This window comes from Nerophis ophidion, linkage group LG07 (assembly GCF_033978795.1).
Source record: "Nerophis ophidion isolate RoL-2023_Sa linkage group LG07, RoL_Noph_v1.0, whole genome shotgun sequence".
Taxonomy (NCBI): domain Eukaryota; kingdom Metazoa; phylum Chordata; class Actinopteri; order Syngnathiformes; family Syngnathidae; genus Nerophis; species Nerophis ophidion.
In genome coordinates, this window is record NC_084617.1 from 33,466,125 (window position 1) to 33,490,460 (window position 24,336).

The following is a 24,336-nucleotide window of genomic DNA, read 5'->3' on the forward strand; positions in this document are numbered from 1 at the left end:
GTATACTGTAGCCTTTAAATAGACTCCCTTTTTAGACCAGTTGATCTGCCGTTTCTTTTCTTTTTCTCCTATGTCCCACTGTCCCTTGTGGAAGGGGTCCGGTCCGATCCGGTGGCCATGTACTGCTTGCCTGTGTATCGACTGGGGACATCTCTGCGCTGCTGATCCGCCTCCGCTTGGGATGTTTTCCTGCTGGCTTCCGCTGTGAACGGGACTCTCGCTGCTGTGTCGGATCTGCTTTGGACTGGACTCTCGCGACTGTGTGGACCCATTATGAATTGAACTTTCACAGTATCATGTTAGACCCGCTCGACATCCATTGCTTTCCTCCTCTCCAAGGTTCTCATAGTCATTATTGTCACCGACGTCCCACTGAGTGTGAGTTTTCCTTGCCCTTATGTGGGCCTACCGAGGATGTCGTAGTGGTTTGTGTTGTGCAGCCCTTTGACACACTAGTGATTTAGGGCTATATAAGTAAACATTGATTGATTGATTGAATGATGACATAGTTAGGGGTGTAACGGTACGTGTATTTGTAATGAACCGATTCGGTACGGGGGTTTCGGTTCGGTTCGGAGATGTACCGAACGACACGGACATATTAAGTAGCGCACATTTTGTAAACAATGCACACCGAGGCACTAGTGGTGCGACGGATCAACATTGATCCGTTCGGATCAATATCTTCGGTTCGGCACACACGTGATCCGCGGTCTGATTTGTGAAAAAAAAAAAAAAAAGTTGCTCGCACAGCGTGGTAATGGCGAGCGGAGTAACGGAGGAACTTGAACGCTCCGTGCCATTTAATCGGTGTTTATATAGGTGCAGACTCCATTGCGCAAAACGAGGGTTTTAAACACATGCTGAAAGTGCTTCAGGCACCATGAATTGATTTACGTGGACCCCGACCTAAAACAGGTTGAAATACTTGTTGTGGTGTTACCAATTAGTGGTCAATTGTACGGAATATGTACTGTACTGTGCAATCTACTAATAAAAGTTCCAATCAATCAAAAAAACAACAACACACGGCATGCTAGCAACGACTGGGCTATGATATACTGACCATACCTCCTCTTTTCACCGGACATGTCCTCTTTTGCGGGGCTGTCCAGGTGGAGTTTCTTAAATGCCTCAAATGTCCGGCATTTTAAGTTGGGGTTGCGTGTATTTTCAATGTATGTTCAAGGTTAAGAAGGCGTTCAAAACAAGTCAATTTGTGCACACAGCAGCATTCGTGAGGGAGGGACAGAGACAGACAGAGCGAGAGAGTTATGATAAACATGCAGGTGTCGTCAGGCTCTGATTTAATTTTTTAATATCTATAGCAGGGGTGTCAAAAGTGTGCCCCGGAGGCCATTTGCGGCACACACCTAATGTTTTAAAAGCCCATGGCACATTCTAAAAATACTATTAAAATAAACAAAAACATAAACAAAAGTGAAATAAAAAAGCTTAAAGGCTAAAGGTAATTTAGAAAAGTTGCAACATTGTCTAATTAAACAAAGCTGTTTTTCTTTCTTTCAAACTGTCATTGCTCAAAACATAATATTGAATCAAAATCAATGTCATTATGAAATATTGACTTATCCAAGTTTCCGATTACTTCACATCAAAATATTTTTGGTCGAAGATTTAACAAATTTGTTAAATAAATAATCAAAACATTTATATTTTGTTTTTTTCTTACTGTACCGAAAATGAACCGAACAGTGACCTTTGAACAGAGGTACGTACCGAACCGAAATGTTTGTGTACCGTTACATCCCTATGACATAGTGCTGTATTTTACTTCTTTATACATTTTTTTCAACCGAAAATGCTTTGCTCTGATTAGGACATGGCCAATGTTCTGAACTATCTACATGATCAATGTTCTGAACTATCTACATGGCCAATGTTCTGAATTCTCTACATGGCCAATGTTCTGAACTATCTACATGATCAATATTCTGAATTATATACATGGCCAATGTTCTGAACTATCTACATGATCAATGTTCTGAACTACCTACATGGCCAATGTTCTGAACTATCTACATGATCAATGTTCTGAACTATGTACATGGCCAATGTTCTGAATTATCTCCATGTTCAATGTTCTGAATTATCAACATGGCCAATGTTCTGAATTATCTACATGGCCAATGTTCTGAATGATCTACATGATCAATGTTCTGAACTATCTACATGGCCAATGTTCTGAACTCTCTACATTGCCAATGTTCTGAATGATCTGCATGTTCAATGTTCTGAATTATCAACATGGCCAATGTTCTGAATGATCTACATGGCCAATGTTCTGAATGATCTACATGATCAATGTTCTGAACTATGTACATGGCCAATGTTCTGAACTATCTACATGGCCAATGTTCTGAACTATCTACATGGCCAATGTTCTGAACTATCTAAATAGCCAATGTCCTGAATTATCTACATGGCCAATGTTCTGAATGATCTACATGATCAATGTTCTGAACTATCTACATGGCCAATGTTCTGAACTATCTACATGATCAATGTTCTGAACTATGTACATGGCCAATGTTCTGAATTATCTCCATGTTCAATGTTCTGAATTATCAACATGGCCAATGTTCTGAATTATCTACATGGCCAATGTTCTGAATGATCTACATGATCAATGTTCTGAACTATCTACATGGCCAATGTTCTGAATGATCTACATGATCAATGTTCTGAACTATCTACATGGCCAATGTTCTGAATGATCTGCATGTTCAATGTTCTGAATTATCTACATGGCCAATGTTCTGAATGATCTGCATGTTCAATGTTCTGAATTATCTGCATGGCCAATGTTCTGAATTATCTACACGGCCAATGTTCTGAATAATCTACATGATCAATGTTCTGAACTATCTACATGGCCAATGTTCTGAATTATCTGCATGGCCAATGTTCTGAACTATCTACATGATCAATGTTCTGAATTATCTACATGGCCAATGTTCTGAATAATCTACATGATCAATGTTCTGAACTATCTACATGGCCAATGTTCTGAATTATCTGCATGGCCAATGTTCTGAACTATCTACATGATCAATGTTCTGAATTATCTACATGGCCAATGTTCTGAACTATCTGAACTATCTAAATAGCCAATATCCTGAATTATCTACATGGCCAATGTTCTGAATTATCTACATGGCTAATGTTCTGAACTATCTACATGGCCAATGTTCTGAACTATCTACATGGCCAATGTTCTGAACTATCTACATGATCAATGTTCTGAACAATCTACATGATCAATGTTCTGAAATATCTACATGTTCAAAAACATAATGTAGTTATCTTCACAAACCTGAACTATCTACATGTTCAATGACAAGATCCAGTTACCTCCACACACCTGAACTATCTACATGTTCAATGACAAGATGTAGTTATCTTCACACACCTGGACTATCTACATGTTCAATGACAAGATGTAGTTACCTTCACACACCTGAATTATCTACATGTTCAATGACAAGATGTAGTTATCTTCGCACCTGAACTATCTACAATTTCAATGACAAGATGTAGTTATCTTCACACACCTGAACTATCTACATGTTCAATGACAATATGTAGTTACCTTCACACACCTGAACTATTTACATTTTCAATGACAAGATGTAGTTATCTTCACACATCTGAACTATCTACATGTTCTATGACAAGATGTAGTTATCTTCACACACCTGAACTATCTACATGTTCAATGACAAAATGTAGTTACCTTCACACACCTGAACTATCTACATGTTCTATGACAAGATGTAGTTACCTTCACACACCTGAACTATCTACATATTCAATGACAAGATGTAGTTATCTTCACACACCTGAACTATCTACATGTTCAATGACAAGATGTAGTTACCTCCACACACCTGAACTATCTACATGTTCAATGACAAAATGTAGTTACCTTCACACACCTGAACTATTTACATTTTCAATGACAAGATGTAGTTATCTTCACACATCTGAACTATCTACATGTTCTATGACAAGATGTAGTTATCTTCACACACCTGAACTATCTACATGTTCTATGACAAGATGTAGTTATCTTCACACACCTGAACTATCTACATGTTCAATGACAATATGTAGTTACCTTCACACACCTGAACTATTTACATTTTCAATGACAAGATGTAGTTATCTTCACACATCTGAACTATCTACATGTTCTATGACAAGATGTAGTTATCTTCACACACCTGAACTATCTACATGTTCAATGACAAAATGTAGTTACCTTCACACACCTGAACTATCTACATGTTCTATGACAAGATGTAGTTATCTTCACACACCTGAACTATCTACATGTTCAATGACAAGATGTAGTTATCTTCACACACCTGAGCTATCTACATGTTCAATGACAAGATGTAGTTACCTCCACACACCTGAACTATCTACATGTTCAATGACAAAATGTAGTTACCTTCACCTGAACTATCTACATTTTCAATGACAAGATGTAGTTATCTTCACACACCTGAACTATCTACATGTTCAATGACAAGATGTAGTTATCTTCACACATCTGAACTATCTACATGTTCAATGACAAAATGTAGTTACCTTCACACACCTGAACTATTTACATTTTCAATGACAAGATGTAGTTATCTTCACACACCTGAACCATCTACACGTTCAATGACAAGATGTAGTTACCTCCACACACCTGAACTATCTACATGTTCAATGACAAGATGTAGTTACCTCCACACACCTGAACTATCTACATGTTCAATGACAAGATGTAGTTATCTTCACACACCTGAACTATCTACATGTTCAATGACAAGATGTAGTTATCTTCACACACCTGAACTATCTAAATGTTCAATGACAAGATGCAGTTACCCATTAAGTTGAAAGGTCTTGTGCTGTGCCCTACAAAGTGTTTATACTGTAAGTACTGTACTTGTTACACAGCAGCTATGCATCTTGGCTGTACTTTGAACACATTTGGAGGGTTGAAATTGCCATGTAAAATCGCTAATGCTAACCAGTAGCATGTACATGTTATTTCCAGTGTAAATTAGCATGGAGCTAAAGTGGAGCCTTACTTTGGATTTGTAGAATGTTCCTTGTGCCATCAAGCTGAGTATTATAATCCTAAAAAAAGAGACTATTTTCATGAATATTCATGAGAGGAAAAAGTGAATCATGAATATTCATTAGCAGAATGACAGGCGTGTGTCAACATTGGAGAAATCATCACTTCCCCAAAGTGCCTTTTACTATCTTTCACCAACAACTTTTATTGTCGCCTGGCAGGAAGCGAACAAACCTTTCACAATAAAACCAGCACACTTCCCTGTTAGCCTCATTTTCATGTGCACTCTCATTCATTCATCATAAACACACGCACGCACACACACACACGCGCACACACACACACACACACACACACACACACACACACACACACACACACACACACACACACACACACACACACACACACACAAAAACGCAGGCAGGCAGGCAGCCAGGCAGAGTGCATTCTGGGATAGAAAGGAAGTGTAATCACTTTGCTGGAAAATTTGTAATGATCTTCATGCAAACTACTTTCACTTTCTGTTATAATTTGATGGCACACAACTTTTGATCATGCATCTTTATTTTAAATACAAACACACACGCACACACACACACACGTGCACGCACGCACGCACGCACGCACGCAGACAGCCCGCCAGGCAGGGTGCATTCTTGGCTAGAAAGGAAGCGTAACCACTTTGCTGGACAAATGTAATCATCTTCATGCTAACTACTTTCACTTTATGTTGGCATTTGATGGCACACAACTTTTGATCATGCATCTTAATTTTAAATACATATATACATGCACACACACATATACATATATATATATATATATATATGTATATATATATATATATATATACATACATATATATATATATATATATATATATATATACATATATACACACACATATATACACATATGAACACGTATATACACACACACACCCATATATATATATATATATACATATATATATACATACATACATACATACACATATATATAAATATATATATATATACACAGTATATAGTATATTTATATCGTTTTTGTATGATTGATATTGTACAGTCATGTGGACAGGTCACATGACTGCGTGATGGTGATGACATTATGACTTTCTTTTTTTTGTCCTGTCCAACTTTTCAGGCAAATCATATAGTTGATGTAGATGCCCATATTGGCTGTTCAAATTTACTTTACAAAAGAGAAGTGTAGGATACTTCTCTTGTTGCCTTATTTGAATTTGACCTTATTAAATGTATTTATATTATCATTTGGTGCAGCCGGGCCAGAGCAGGAGGGGATAGAAAGAGAAAAAAAAGGAAGACAGAGGGGGAAACCGTGGGGACGAGAGGGGGATCGGACAGAGAGACAAAAACAACAATAGCAAACACAACAATAACAACAAAAACAACAACAACAATAAAACAACACCAGCACCTACAATATGCACAAATATGATCGCAAAAGTGATAGCAAATAAGCAGTTAGTGAAATAAATAATAATTCAGAAATGACAATGAGCATATTTACACTACAACTGGAGCAATACAGATACCAATAGAAAAAGCGCTATTGATCATGAACAGTACAAATAGTTTACCTCTATTATGAACAATATAGTTGTTCAAATGCAACAATATGTATACATAATGATAACTAGAAAGATAAAGAAAAATAAAAAAATAAAAAAAGGAATACCGAAAGATGGAGGGGAAGAGAGAGAGGCAACCTATATTAATCTTGTAGATTGTTATAGTAACAATAGGTTAAGCTTTGTCAGTATGCCATGTTACCCAGTTTACCCTAGGGCAACAACATTGATATATGTTTGATGAAACGTGATTATGTGCATGAGTGTATGTATGTATATGTACTTGTATATGAACAGATTGTGTATATGAATGTTTGTACAGTAAATGTACTACAGTATGTGTATGTTTTTACCGTGAATGTGTGTGTAGATGGACGAACTTGGAGTATGTAGGTATGTACTGTATTTGTGTATGTATGTGGGAGCGTAGGTGCCTATGTACAAACCCCGTTTCCATATGAGTTGGGAAATTGTGTTAGATGTTAATATAAACAGAATACAATGATTTTCAAATCATTTTCAACCCATATTCAGTTGAATATGTTACAAACACAACATATTTGATGTTCAAACTGATAAACATTTTTTTTTTGTTGCAAATAATCATTAACTTTGATGCCAGCGACACGGGACAAAGAAGTTGGGAAAGGTGGAAATAAATACTGATAAAGTGGAGAAATGCTCATCAAACACTTATTTGGAACATCCCACAGGTGTGCAGGCTAATTGGGAACAGGTGGGTGCCATGATTGGGTATAAAAGCAGCTTCCATGAAATGCTAAGTAATTCACAAACAAGGATGGGGTGAGGGTCACCAATTTGTAAGCAAATTGTCGAACAGTCTTAGAACAACATTTCTCAATGAGCTATTGCAAGGAATTTAGGGATTTTACCATCCTTAAAATCATCAAAAGGTTCAGAGAATCTGGAGAAATCAATGCACGTAAGCGATGATATTATGGACCTTTGATCCCTCAGGCGGTACTGCATAAAAAAACGACGTCAGTGTGTAAAGGATATCACCGCATGGGCTCAGGAACACGTCATAAAACCACTGTCAGTGACTACAGATGGTTCCTACATCTGTAAGTGCAAGTTAAAACTCTGCTATGCAAAGCGAAAGCCATTTATCAACAACACCAAGTAACGCCGCTGGCTTGGCGGGGCCCGAGCTCATCTAAGATGGACTGATGCAAAGCGGAAAAGTGTTCTGTGGTCTAACGAGTCCACATTTCAAAATATATTTGGAAACTGTGGACGTGGTGTCCTCCGGAACAAAGAGGAAAATAACCATCCGGATTGTTATAGGCGCAAAGTTCAAAAGCCAGCATCTGATGGTATGGGGGTGTATTAGTGCCCAAGGCATGAGTAACTTAGACATCCGTGAAGGCACCATTAATTCTGAATGGTCCATACAGGTTTTCGAGCAACATATCTTGTCATCCAAGCAACGTTATCATGGACGCCCCTGCTTATTTCAGCAAGACAATGCCAAGTCACGTGTTACAACAGCGTGGTTTCGTAGTAAAAGAGTGCGGGTACTTTCTGGCCTGCCCGCAGTCCAGACCTGTCTCCCATCGAAAAAGTGTGGCGCATTATGAAGTGTAAAATACGACAGCAGAGACCCCGGACTGTTGAACGACTAAAGCTCTACATAAAACAAGAATGAGAAAGAATTCCACTTTCAAAGCTTCAACAATTAGTTTCCTCAGTTCCCAAAAGTTTATTGAGTGTTGTTAAAAGAAAAGGTGATGTAACACAGTGGTGAACATGCCCTTTCCCAACTACTTTGGCACGTGTTGCAGCCATGAAATTCTAAGTTTATTATTATTTGCAAAAAAAAAAAGTTTTTGAGTTTGAATATCAAATATGTTGTCTTTGTAGTGCATTCAACCTAATATGGGTTGAAAAGGATTTGCAAATCATTGTATTCCATTTATATTTACATCTAACACAATTTCCCAACTCATATGGAAACTGGTTTTGTATGTACGTTTGTATGTATGAATAACGGTGTGTGTGTGTGAGTATATGTGTGTTTGTATGTACAATATATTTGACTCCCAGTGTGCGTGGGAGCCAGAGTGCGGCCCCAGCCGCCCAGAGAGCCCAACCCAAACAGCAGGTGTGGCGCCCAGGGAACCAGGGACCACCGGCCCCACGTAGCCAGGCCGGCCAGCGACGGGAACCCCAGAGCCCGGCCCAACGCGCCGCCCGGAAGAGCCAGCAGCAGGCACCAGCAGACAGACGCGCCCGGCAGAGGACAGGGCACGAGAGAAGCAGCGGACGGCCAGACCCCAAGCCAGCGAGAGACAACCCCCCACACGGGTAGAATGACGGGACGCCCCGCCCGGGGAAACCCAGAGACTCCCCGCAACCGGACAGGAAGACCTCCCCCGCCCCACCCCCGGGGAACACGACGCAGTCCACACCAGGCCACCCCACCCAAATCGGCCGCCAGAGGACCACCCAGTGCTGGGCCGCGGGAACCACCAAACCCACTCGCAGGGACCCCAACCGCCTAGTATGACTGACAGCAGCTATCAGGACATCTGCACTCAGCGGGACTGTTAATTAAAAAGGTATGTCTTGTGTCCTAAAGACTTGAGTTTTCTCCTTGAACCAGGATCTCTACCGTTATTGCTTTACAATCACACTTTAGGTGAAAAATGTGTCTTTCAAGATCTAAAAGGGACCTGAAAGTGCTGCTGGGTTGTTAGTGGTAGAAGAAGAACACAGACAGGAAGTCAATGAAATCAGGAAGACAACACGCTAACTCACGTTAGCAAATTTAGCATTTTTCTATTATTATTATTTTGGATTATTTTAATACTCCCGTAATCTATCAATTAATCAAGTCATTTAATGATTAGTTTTTCCGATTAATCAAGTAATCAATTGATTTGTGTGTAAGATTAATCGAGTAATCCATCGATTACTGTGGTCTGTTTTTTTAAATAATCTATTGATTCCTGTGACAAATTAATCGAGTCATCAATCCATTAGTGTTTTTGATTAATCCTATTGATGAGTTTGTCAGATTAATCATCTAATCTACTGATTAGTTTGTCCATTTAATCGAGTAATCTACCAATTTTTACAGTGTTAAAAAAAAAATCTATTGATTCCTGTGATGGATTAATTGAGTCATCGATCGAGCAGTGTTTCCAATTAATACTATTGACTAGTTTGTCAGATCAATTGAGTAATCTCTCAATTAGTTTGTCCAATTATTGAATAATCTACCGATTACTTGCATAATCTACCGATTAGTTCGTCCGATTAATCAAGTAATTGCTTAATTAGTTTGTCAGAACAATCTAGTAATTAATCAAGTCATCTACCGATCAGTGTTTCCAATTAATTATATTATGTACTGTAGTTTGTCGGATTAATCATCTAATATACCCATTAGTTTGTCCAATTATTTGAGCAATCTGTCAATTAGTTTGTCCGATTAATCGAGTAATCTGTCAATTAGTTTGTCCGATTAATCGAGTAATCTACCTATTAGTGTAATCTGTTTTAAAAAAAATAATTTATTGATTCCTGTGAAGGAATAATCGAGTCATCAATTGATCAGTTTCCCGATTAATCCTATTAAGTAGGTGGTCAGATAAAGCATCTAATCTACTGAGTAGTGTCTGATTAATTGAGTAATCCGTCAATTAGCTTGTCCAATTAATCGAGTAATCTCTCAGTTTGTCCGATTATTGAGTAATCTATCAGTGAGTTGAGTAATCTACCAATTATCTTGTCTGATTTAATCATGTAATCTCTTATTTATTTTGTCAGATTAATAAAGTAATCTACTGATCTATTGATTCTGTGACTGATTAATCGAGTCATCGATCGACCAGTGTTTCCCAATTAATCCTATTAAGTAGGTGGTCAGATAAATCATCTACTCTACTGATTTGTGTGTCTGATTAATTGAGTAATCCGTCAATTAGTTTGTCCAGTTAATCAAGTAATCTCTCAGTCTGTCCGATTATTGAGTAATCTATCAGTGAGTTGAGTAATCTACCAATTAGTTCGTCTGATTTAATTGTGTAAACTCTTATTTAGTTTGTCAGATTAATCAAGTAATCTACTGATTGGTGTGGTCTGTTTAAAAAAAAACCTAATCTATTGATTCCTGTGACTGATTAATCGAGTCATCAATCGATCAGTGTTTCTGCTAAATTATGTTACGTAGTTTGTCGGATTATTCATCTAATCTACCGATTAGTGTGTCCGATTAATTGAGTAATCTGCCAATTAGTCTGTCCAATTAATTAAGTAATATGTCAATTATTTTGTCTGATTAACCGAGTAATCTAATGATTAGAATGGTCTGTTTAAAAATAAAAACAATCTTTTGATTCCTATAACGGATCAATCGAGTCATCAATCGATCAGTTTTTTCGATTAATCCTATTGATTAGTTTGATGGATTAATCATCAATCCACCGATTAATGTGTCTGATTAATCGAGTAATATGTCAAATAGTTTGTCTTATTAATCGAGTAATCTGTCAATCTGATCCAAGATGGCGGCGCCCGGACAGCTCTTCCTGGGAAACTGATCAAGGAGCTCTTTGTATTATTAGGTCCATCAGTGCTAAATATTATAAACTTATCACTTTCCTCGGGCACTGTTCCCCTAGCATTCAAAAAAGCGGTTATTCATCCTCTTCTTAAAAGACCTAACCTCGATCCTGACCTCATGGTAAACTACCGACCGGTATCTCACCTTCCCTTTATTTAAAAAATCCTCGAAAAAATTGTTGCGGAGCAGTTAAATGAACACTTAGCGTCTAACAATCTATGTGAAACCTTTCAATCCGGTTTCAGGGCAAATCACTCTACGGAGACAGCCCTCGCAAAAATGACTAATGATCTATTGCTAACGATGGATTCTGATGCGTCATATATGTTGCTGCTCCTCGATCTTAGCGCTGCTTTCGATATTTTATTAGAACGTATCAAAACACGAATTGGTATGTCAGACTTAGCCCTGTCTTGGTTTAACTCTTATCTTACTGATAGGATGCAGTGCGTCTCCCATAACAATGTGACCTCGGACTACGTTAAGGTAACATGTGGAGTTCCCAAGGGTTCGGTCCTTGGCCCTGCACCCTTCAGCATCTACATGCTGCCGCTAGGTGACATCTTACGCAATTACGGTGTTAGCTTTCACTGTTATGCTGATGACACCCAACTCTACATGCCCCTAAAGCTGACCAACACGCCGGATTGTAGTCAGCTGGAGGCGTGTCTTAATGAAATTAAACAATGGATGTCCGCTAACTTTTTGAAACTCAACGCCAAAAAAACGGAAATGCTGATTATCGGTCCTGCTAGACACCGACCTCTATTTAATGATACAACTCTAACATTTGACAACCAAACAATTAAACAAGGCGACACGGTAAAGAATCTGGGTATTATCTTCGACCCAACTCTCTCCTTTGAGTCACACATTAAAAGCGTTACTAAAACGGCCTTCTTTCATCTCCGTAATATCGCTAAAATTCGCTCCATTCTGTCCACTAAAGACGCTGAGATCATTATCCATGCGTTTGTTACGTCTCGCCTCGACTACTGTAACGTATTATTTTCGGGTCTCCCCATGTCTAGCATTAAAAGATTACAGTTGGTACAACATGCGGCTGCTAGACTTTTGACAAGAACAAGAAAGTTTGATCATATTACGCCTGTACTGGCTCACCTGCACTGGCTTCCTGTGCACTTAAGATGTGACTTTAAGGTTTTACTACTTACATATAAAATACTACACGGTCTAGCTCCATCCTATCTTGCCGAATGTATTGTACCATATGTCCCGGCAAGAAATCTGCGTTCAAAGGACTCCGGCTTATTAGTGATTCCCAAAGCCCAAAAAAAGTCTGCGGGCTATAGAGCGTTTTCATTTCGGGCTCCAGTACTCTGGAATGCCCTCCCGGTAAAAGTTTGAGATGCCACCTCAGTAGAAGCATTTAAGTCTCACCTTAAAACTCATTTGTATACTCTAGCCTTTAAATAGACTCCCTTTTTAGACCAGTTGATCTGCCGTTTCTTTTCTTTTTCTCCTATGTCCCACTCTCCCTTGTGGATGGGGTCCGATCCGGTGGCCATGTACTGCTTGCCTGTGTATCGGCTGGGGACATCTCTGCGCTGCTGATCCGCCTCCGCTTGGGATGTTTTCCTGCTGGCTCCGCTGTGAACGGGACTCTCGCTCCTGTGTTGGATCCGCTCTGGACTGGACTCTCGCGACTGTGTTGGATCCATTATGGATTGAACTTTCACAATATCATGTTAGACCCGCTCGACATCCATTGCTTTCCTCCTCTCCAAGGTTTTCATAGTCATCATTGTCACCAACGTCCCACTGGGTGTGAGTTTTCCTTGCCCTTATGTGGGCCTACTGAGGATGTCGTAGTGGTTTGTGTTGTGGTTTGTGCAGCCCTTTGAGACACTAGTGATTTAGGGCTATATAAGTAAACATTGATTGATTGAATATGTTGGTCCGATTAATCGAGTAATCTACGAAATAGTGGGGTCTGTTTTTAAAAAAAATAATTTATTGATTCCTGTGAAGGATTAATCGAGTCATCGGTTGATCAGTGTTTCCGATTAATATTATTAATTAGTTTGTCGGATTAATCATTTAATCTACTGATTACTGTTTCCAATTAATCGGGTTATCCACACATAACACAACTGGCTCACTGAACTTTGCAGTTATAAACGAAACAACCAAACTACGTCCCACAGAACTTAGACAGAGACAGTCTGGTGCTCTTCTTACAATTTGAATATACAACACTTGCCAACTTGTCGCCATCCTGTGGACTAGATGAGTAACTCAACTCACTGATTATGTGAACACAGCATAGAATTCATTTGTATGACCCAATCCAAATAACCTTCCCTAGTCATGGTGGAATAAAAAATGCAACAAACACAAAAAGTAAACACACATGTCACACACAATACAAAAAGTCAACACACATATCACACAACACAAAAGTCAACACACGTTACACACAACACAAAAAGTCAACACACATGCCACACACAACACAAAAAGTAAACACGCGTCGCACACAACACAAAACGTCAACACACATGACACACACAACACACAAAGTCAACACACACGTCACACACAACACTGAACTTATATTAATATATGATACAAAAAGTACAATCACCATAAACAATTCCACATTACAAGGCAAACGCTGTAAGGCATGATGGGAAAATACTAAACACACTTCTCCATGTTTTAGATGCTTGATATTTGCGAGTGAATACACAACTTGAAGTGATGTGTGTGAGTGATTATGCAACTTGAAGTGATATTTGTGAGTGATTACACAACTTGAAGTGATATGTCTGAGTGATTACACAACATGAAGTGATGCGTGTGAGAGATTACACAACATGAAGTGATGTGTGTGAGAGATTACACAACATGAAGTGATGTGTGTGAGAGATTACACAACTTGAAGTGATATTTGTGAGTGATTACACAACTTGAAGTGATATTTGTGAGTGATTTCACAACATGAAGTGATATTTGTGAGTGATTACACAACTTGAAGTGATATCCATCCATCATCTTCCGCTTATCCGAGGTCGGGTCGCGGGGGCAACAGCCTAAGCAGGGAAACCCAGACTTCCCTCTCCCCAGCCACTTCGTCTAGCTCTTCCCGGGGGATCCCGAGGCGTTCCCAGGCCAGCCGGGAGACATAGTCTTCCCAACGTGTCCTGGGTCTTCCCCGTGGCCTCCTACCGGTTGGACGTGCCCTAAACACCTCCCTAGGGAGGCGTTCGGGTGGCATCCTGACCAGATGCCCGAACCACCTCATCTGGCTCCTCTCGATGTGAAGGAGCAGCGGCTTTACTTTGAGTTCCTCCCGGATGGCAGAGCTTCTCACCCTATCTCTAAGGGAGAGCCCCGCCACACGGTGGAGGAAACTCATTTCGGCCGCTTGTACCCGTGATCTTATCCTTTTGGTCATGACCCAAAGCTCATGACCATAGGTGAGGATGGGAACGTAGATCGACCGGTAAATTGAGAGCTTTGCCTTCCGGCTCAGCTCCTTCTTTACCACAACGGATCGGTATAACGTCCGCATTACTGAAGACGCCGCACCGATCCGCCTGTCGATCTCACGATCCACTCTTCCCTCACTCTTGAACAAGACTCCTATGTACTTGAACTCCTCCACTTGGGGCAGGGTCTCCTCCCCAACCCAGAGATGGCATTCCACCCTTTTCCGGGCGAGAACCATGGAAAAGGTGATATGTGTGAGTGATTACACAACATGAAGTGATACGTGTGAGTGATTACACAACATGAAGTGATGTGTGTGAGAGATTACACAACTTGAAGTCATATTTGTGAGTGATTAAACATGAAATGATATTTGTCAGTGATTACACAACTTGAAGAGATATTTGTGAGTGATGACACAACATGAAGTGATATTTTTGAGTGATTACACAACTTGAAGTTATATTTGTGAGTGATTACACAACTTGTATTGATATTTGTGAGCGATGACAAAACTTGAAGTGATATGTGTGAGTGATTACACAACATGAAGTGACATTTGTGAGTGATTACACAACTTGAAGTGATATTTGTGAGTGATTACACAACATGAAGTGATATTTGTGAGTGATTACACAACATGAAGAAGTTCAACAAAGTCACACTTGACTTCACATCCAAAGATATTGATTGTAAATCAATGATAAGAATGTTTGATGAAGTGAAGAAGATGAGAGGAGCTCATGTGGAGGAGGAGGCAGAGACCCCAGGAGGGTCAAAGGTCATGCCTTCTCCAAGTAGGCCAGAGGTCATGTGACTTCATGGACCAGTCCTCCAAGGTCTCAGTGATGAAGGTGAGGAAGAGGAGGAACATACCTGGTGCAGGAAGGAGGAGAAGAAAAGTTGTTGATCACCAAGTCTTCACTCCTCTTCTTCATCTTCATCCTGGTCTTCTCACCACCCGTCTTCTCCATCTTGCCAATCAAATCCTGCTCAATCCCAGCAAGAAGATCTGCATGCTCTTCCTCTTCATCCTTCTCCGCCTCTTCCTCCCGTCATGACAGCTTGTTGCCGAGTGCACCCACTCCCTCTCTCTCTCTCCTTCTGTGCCTTGCTCTCTCGCCCACCTCTTCCTCACTTCTTTCACTTTTTCACTCTCCGACACCAACATCCTCACATATGCTCGTCCCCCCTTCTCTCTCTCTCTCTCTCTCTCACACACACGCACGCGCACACACACACACACACGCACGCACGCACGCACACACACGCACACACACACACGCGCGTACGCACGCACACACACTTGAGGGCACACATTAACTCTGGCACACTGTAACGATGCTAAGAAGGTGCAGATGAAGAGTGAGTCAGTGTGTGTGACAAAGTCAAATAAACGCTGTCTACAACAAAATAAGTCAGTCAGTCAGCAGTCAGTCATTAAGTCATTAAATCATTCAGTCATTAAGTCATTCGGTCATTAGGTCAGTCAGTGAGTCAGTCATTAAGTCAACCATTAAGTCATTAAGTCAGTCAGACAGTCATTAAGTCAGTCAGTCATTAACTTATTAAGTCAGTCAGACAGCCAGTCAGTCATTAAGTCAGTCAGCCATTAACTTATTAAGTCAGTCAGACAATCAGTCAGCACACTAAATGTTGACTAAAGTGAAAAGAAAAAAAATTGTTGGCTGTGTTCCAAAATGTCCTCTTCTTCTTCTTCCTCCTGCCCCCCCCCTCCCCCAACTTACTCTGGAAATTACTAAAGTACTTTTGTGTGACCCACACACACACACACACACACACACACACACACACACACACACACACACACACACACACAGACACACACACGTACGCAAACACACGCATACTCATATACAGTCGCGTACGCAGACAAACACACACGCACAAACACACACACACACAACTTCGCAAACACACACGCATACTCATACACAGTCGTGTACGCAGACAAACACACATGCACACACACACACACACACGCATACTCATACACAGACGTGTACGCAGACACACATACATATACACACACACACACACACACACACACACACACACACACACACACACACACACACACACACACACACACTCTCTACTGAAATGTTCACACACACCACTAAAACACTATCACACACATACACTGAAATGCTATCTTACACGCCACTGAAACATTGTCTCACGCACAATACTAAAACGCTCACAGACACACCCCTGAAACACTCACACACACACACACACACACACACACACACACACACACACACACACACACACACACACACACACTCTCTACTGAAATGTTCACACACACCACTAAAACACTGTCACACACACACACACACACATACACTGAAATGCTCTCTTACATGCCACTGAAACATTGTCTCACGCACAATACTGAAACGCTCACAGACACACCCCTGAAACACTCACACACACACACACACCACTGAAACGCTCTACCACACCCCTGAATGCTCTCACAAACACACACAGACACACACCACTGAAACGCTCACACACACACACACACACGCACACACACACACACACACACACACACACACACACACACACACACACACACACACACACACACACACACACACACACGCACACACCACTGAAACGCTCCTACACACATATCACTGAAACACTGTCACACACGCACACACTACTGAAACACTCTTACAAACACACACACACCAACAAAACACACACATACACACCACTGCAACGCTCACACACACACAAACCATTGAAACGCTCGCACACAAATACATACACACCCACATCCACACCCACACACACACACCACTGAAACGCTCACAGACTACTGAAACACACACTTGCGGCAAAGACACAACAAATTCCCTTCTTGTCTCTCATGGACACACACCTGTTGTTATTGACTTTGGACTTATCGGCTGCACGACATCAAGGCCGCGGAACAGAGACCCACTGCAGGCATACACACACACATGCATCCACAAAAATATACGCCCCACATGCATAACCCATCCCCAAATCCAACGCCCTCAATGCAAATCCCATAGGGCTGATAGAATAGAATAGAATAGAATAGAATAGAATAGATCTTTATTGTCATTGCACAAGCACAACAAGATTGATTGACGGATGGGCAGCGCCTGAGAGCTGCGGCCTGCTACCATGTCCCCCCACTCCCTCCCCTCTGCTGCTAGATATCTCGAGATGTACGTTGTAATATGTATATGTGCTTTGCTATGGAGGTTTTTTTGCCACTCCCAGACTGGGCCCCCTTGCGAACCCAGTCTAGATTGTATTTTTTTACTCATCCTTCCCCAGCGTTTAACTTTTTCCCATCTTTTACGGGGCGCCTTGTGGCGACCCATCAGCGTTCATTTTCTATAACCATGTACACTGTTTGTCTAATCCTGAACGGGTTTGTGCTGAAAACTATGTTTTGTTGTACTTGTGCAATGACAATAAAGACCTGTCATATCCTTTCCTATCCTATCTTATTCTACTGAAACACTCTCACGCACACTACTGAAACACTCTTACATGCAATACTGAAACACTCTCATGCACACTACTGAAACACTCTTACGCATACAACTGAAACACTCTCATGAACAAAACTGAAACACTCTTACACACTACTGAAACAGTAGTGGCACCTTCTATGGTACAAGTATAGACGACGTAAACCCTCAAACGGTTGGATGGCGCTATCTGCAGGCGTACAAGAGTGATGTGGACGTACTCCATCGTGTGCTTACTTACCATCAAACTGGATGGAAATGGTTTGAATTCAATATCCATCCATCCATCCATCCATCTTCTTCCGCTTATCCGAGGTCGGGTCGCGGGGGCAACAGCCTAAGCAGGGAAACCTAGACTTCTCTCTCCCCAGCCACTTCAACTAGCTCTTCCCGGGTGATCCCGAGGCGTTCCCAGGCCAGCCGGGAGACATAGTCTTCCCAACGTGTCCTGGGTCTTCCCTGTGGCCTCCTACCGGTTGGACGTGGCCTAAACACCTCCCTAGGGAGGTGTTCGGGTGGCATCCTGACCAGATTCCCGAACCACCTCATCTGGCTCCTCTCGATGTGAAGGAGCAGCGGCTTTACTTTGAGTTCCTCCCGGATGGCAGAGCTTCTCACCCTATCTCTAAGGGATAGCTCCGCCACCCGGCGGACGAAACTAATTTCGGCCGCTTGTACCCGTGATCTTATCCTTTCGGTCATGACCCAAAGCTCATGACCATAGGTGAGGATGGGAACGTAGATCGACCGGTAAATTGAGAGCTTTGTCTTCCGGCTCAGCTCCTTCTTCACCACAACGGATCGGTAAAACGTCCACATTACTCACAATCCACTCTTCCCCCACTCGTGAACAAGACTCCTAGGTACTTGAACTCCTCCACTTGGGGCAGGGTTTCCTCCCCAACCCGGAGATGGCATTCCACCCTTTTCCGGGCGAGAACCATGGACTCGGACTTGGAGGTGCTGATTCTCATTCCGGTCGCTTCACACTCGGCTGCGAACCGATCCAGTGAGAGCTGAAGATCCCGGTCAGATGAAGCCATCAGGACCACATCATCTGCAAAAAGCAGAGACCTAATCCTGCGGTCACCAAACCGGAACCCCTCAACGCCTTGACTGCGCCTAGAAATTCTGTTATGAAGTTATGAACAGAATCGGTGACAAAGGACAGCCTTGGAGGAGTCCAACCCTCACTGGAAATGTGTTCGACTTACTGCCGGCAATGCGGACCAAGCTCTGGTACTGATCGTACAGGGAGCGGACCGCCACAATAAGACAGTCCGATACCCCATACTCTCTGAGCACTCCCCATAGGACTTCCCGAGGGACACGGTCGAATGCCTTCTCCAAGTCCACAAAGCACATGTAGACTGGTTGGGCAAACTCCATGCACCCCCAAAAACCTGCCGAGAGTATAGAGCTGGTCCACAGTTCCACAACCAGGACGAATACCACACTGTTCCTCCTGAATCCGAGGTTCAATCATCCGGCGTAGCCTCCTCTCTAGTACACCTGAATAAACCTTACCGGGAAGGCTGAGGAGTGTGATCCCACGATAGTTGGAACACACCCTCCGGCCCCCCTTCTTAAAGAGAGGAACCACCACCCTGGCCTGCCAATCCAGAGGTACCGCCCCCGATGTCCACGCGATGCTGCAGAGTCTTGTCAACCAAGACAGCCCCACATCATCCAGAGCCTCAAGGAACTCCGGGCGGGCCTCATCCACCCCTGGGGCCTTGCCACCGAGGAGCTTTTTAACTACCTCAGCGACCTCAGCCCCAGAAATAGGAGAGTCCACCACATATTCCCCAGGCACTGCTTCCTCATAGGAAGACGTGTTGGTGGGATTGAGGAGGTCTTCGAAGTCTTCCTTCCACCTATCCACAACATCCGCAGTTGAGGTCAGCAGAACACCATCCGCACCATACACGGTGTTGATAGTGCACTGCTTCCCCTTCCTGAGGCGGCGGACGGTGGTCCAGAATCGCTTCGAAGCCGTCCGGAAGTCGTTTTCCATGGCTTCCCCGAACTCCTCCCATTTCCGAGTTTTTGCCTTCGTGACAGCTGAAGCTGCACACCGCTTGGCCTGTCGGTACCCGCCCCCTGCCTCTGGAGTCCTATGAGCCAAAAGGACCCGATAGGACTCCTTCTTCAGCTTGACGGCATCCCTCACCGCTGGTGTCCACCAAGGGGTTTTAGGGTTGCCGCCTCGACAGACACCATCTACCTTGCGGCCACAGCTCCGATCAGCCGCCGACAATAGAGGTGCGGAACATGGTCCACTCGGACTCAATGCCCAGCACCCCCCTCGTGACATGTTCAAAGTTCTTCCGGAGGTGGGAATTGAAACTTTTTCTGACAGGAGACTCTGCCAGACGTTCCCAGCAGACCCTCACAATGCGTTTGGGCCTCCCAGGTCTGTCCGGCATCCTCCCCCACCATCGCAGCCATCTCACCACCAGGTGGTGATCGGTAGAAAGCTCCGTCCCTCTCTTCACCCGAGTGTCCAAAACATAAGGCCGCAAATCCGATGACACAACTACAAAGTCGATCATGGAACTGCGGCCTAGGGTGTCCTGGTGCCAAGTGCACATACAGACACCCTTATGTTTGAACATGGTGTTTGTTATGGACAAATTAATTCAATATGTTGTTTAAAAGATTCTAAATGTTTTTAATTCAATTATGTTGTTTAAAAGATTCTAAATCTGTGTTTTAGCCTTTTATGGGCGTGTCTCTTGGTGAAGATATCGTGACGTCATAAAGTCCAGGGCGTGGTCGCCATAGCGATGTGACAGTTGCCATGGCGACAGTGAGCAGGGAGTTGTCATAGCGCGCACCACTGACAAGACGGTAAGACTTCCTTCTTGTATTTTTAAATAATGCGCTCAGATCCTTTCAAAATAAAGTGTAAATGAACACAAGCGATGTGGACTACTGTCTCCTTTTAGTAGTATCAGGGTGACCTCTGTGGTGTTGGCAAAGTTAAAGTGAAAGTTTGCTGCAGAAAGTCAACCAAGAAAGAAGGAAAGAAAAGGAGCGAGTGAGACCTCTTACCTCCTGGACCAGCTTGCCTCGGACTCTGTTGTAGGCTTTGAGCCAGCGGAGTCTGGAGGGAGAACAGCTGGGGAAGAGGAGGAGACAAGGTTTATTGACTTCCTGCTACGAGGTAGAAGTCACATGACCAACCAGAAGTCACTCTTCCTCTCCTCAAAGGTCTGTGTGGGCGGGACCACCGGTGCATCTTTCGGATCCGAGGCCGGTCTGGAAGGCGGACGCTCCTCCAGCCCCTCGTCTTCCTCGTCCCAGGTGGATGGGTGGCTGTGCAGGGGCAGGCGCCGTCCCCCGGGGGGGCCCGGCTCGGGGTCACGGCGCTCCTCGGACTCAGAACTGAGCTGGGAGTTGCTGGGACTGAGATGACCTGATGAGTCCACGTGGCTGTTGGACCACAGACAGGAAGTGAAGTCATCCCACACATTTATTGAAATATATTTATTAAAACATTTATTTATTGAAACATTTATTAATTTAAACATTTATTTATTGAAACATTTATTTATTGAAACATTTACTGAAACATTTATTAATTAAAACATTAATTTATTCAAACATTTATTGAAACATTTATTTATTTAAACATTTATTTATTGAAACATTTATTGAAACATTTATTCATTTAAACATTTATTCATTTAAACATGTATTTATTGAAATATTTATTTATTTAAACATTTATTCAAACATTTATTGACACATTTATTTATTGAAACATTTATTCTTTTAAATATGTATTTATTGAAACATTTATTTATTTAAATATTGATTTATTGAAAAATGTATTTATTGAAACATTTACTGAAACATTTATTAATTGAAACATTTATTTAAACATTTATTGAAACATTTATTCATTTAAACATGTATTTATTTAAACATTTATTGAAACATTTATTTATTGAAACATTTATTCATTTAAACATGTATTTATTGAAATATTTATTTATCTAAATGTTGATTTACTGAAACATCTTTTGAAACATGTATTTATTGAAACATTTATTGATTTAAACATTTATTTATTTAAATATTGATCTATTGAAACATGTATTTATTTAAATATTTATTTATTGAAACTTATTTATTGCAACTTTTATTAACTTAAACATGTATTTGCTGCAACTTGATCATAGCGTTGCTTTCTATACCGTTGATCATAATATTTTATTAGAGCGTATCAAAACACGTATTAGTATGTCAGACTTAGACTTGTTTTGGTTTAACTCTTATCTTACTGGCAGGATGTAGTGTGTCTCCCATAACAATGTGACCTCGGACTATGTTAAGGTAACGTGTGGAGTTACCCAGGGTTCGGTTCTTGGCCCTGCACTCTTCAGCATCTACATGCTGTTGCTAGGTGACATCATACATGTTAGCTTTCACTGTTATGCTGATGACACACAACTCTTGATGCCTCTAAAGATGACCAACACGCAGGATTATAGATAGCTGGAGGCGTGTCTTAATGAAATTAAACAATCGATGTCCGCTAACTTTTTGCAACTCAACGCTAAGAAAACGGAAATGTTGATTCCGTTGACTCGGACACCTTTAATAATATCACCCTAACATTTGACAACCAAACAATGACACAAAGTGACTCGGTAAAGAATTTGGGTATTATCTTCGACCTAACTCTCTCGTTTGGGTCACACATTAAGAGTGTTACTAAAACAACTCTCTCGTTTGAGTCGCACATTAAGAGATTCAGTGACCACAGATGAAGCGGTAGCTGTCCAAAAGCTGCCCGCATCTGTGGTCCCCTCAAAGGATTAAAGGCCTCACCTCACTTCAAAAATTGAGCTGTTTGGCCACAATACCCAGCAATATGTTTGGAGGAAAAAAGTTGAGGCCTTTAATCCCAGGAACACCATTCCTACATTCAAGCATGGTGGTGGTAGTATTTTGCTCTGGGCCTGTTTTGCTGTCAAGGGAAATGGTGCTTTAAATGGGACAATGAAAAAGGAGGATTACCTCAATTCTTCACGGCAAGCTAAAATCATCAGCCCTGAGGTTGGGTCTTGGGTGCAGTTGGGTGTTCCAACAGGACAATGACCCCAAACAAACGTCAAAAGTGATAAAGGTATGACTGAATCAGGCTAAAATGAAGGTTTTAGAATGGCCTTCCCACAGTCCTGACTTAAACGTGTGGACAATGCCGAAGAAACAAGTCCATGTCAGGAAACCAACACATTTAGCTGAACTGCAACACTTTTGTAAAGAGGAGTGGTCAAAAATTCAAGTAGAAGCTTGTAGATGGCTACCAAAAGCGTCTTATTGCAGTGAAACTTGCAAAGGGACATGCAGGCATATATTTACATTGCTGTATGTATACTTTTGACCCAGCAGATTTGCTGACATTTTCAGGAGACCCATAATAAGTTCATAAAAGAAGCAGACTTCATGAATGTTTTGTGTGTGTGTGTGGGTGTATATGTGTGTGTATGTATATATGTGTGTGTGTATATGTGTGTATGTATATATGTATGTGTCCGTATAAATGTATATACTGTATGTGTGTGTGTGTGGGTGTATATATATGTATGTATATATATATGTATATAAGTGTGTATGTATATATATATATATATAAATATATATATATATATATGTGTGTGTGTGTATGTGTATGTATATATGTATATGTGTGTGTGTGTGTGTGTGTGAAATACATTTTAGAAAAGTTAGAATGGGTGAATAAGAATGGTGATGTTTGTGTGCACCTGAACAGGTAAAGTGTGTAACTGACTTGAAGTGAGACACCTCAAGGTGATATTTGTGTAGTCTCCTTCTGATCAGTTGTCTTATTGACTATCATCCTTATCTTTAATCCAACTTTTTTCTTATTGACTTTTTCACATATACAGAAAAAAGGAGCAAGTCGAAACAGTACAATTTTAAAGTCAGTGAATTATTCATACCTTTACCCCTAAAACCACCCACCCACCTTCCCACCCCACTCAGGTCGAACCAACCAGGGACACAT

General features: G+C 41.5%; 1 protein-coding gene across 14 annotated transcripts in view; it reads right to left on the minus strand.

The window, feature by feature from the left end:
- LOC133556278 (uncharacterized) overlaps positions 1-24,336 on the minus strand; it is a 283,472-nt gene that overhangs the window by 84,789 nt on the left and 174,347 nt on the right. For all 14 annotated transcript variants that reach the window (XM_061906041.1, XM_061906051.1, XM_061906038.1 and 11 more), the window contains 2 exons: positions 21,483-21,731; positions 21,351-21,417 (listed from right to left, as the gene is read on the minus strand). In XM_061906041.1, coding sequence (XP_061762025.1) covers positions 21,351-21,417; positions 21,483-21,731 — 316 coding nt within the window. The remainder of the gene's footprint in view (positions 1-21,350; positions 21,418-21,482; positions 21,732-24,336) is intronic.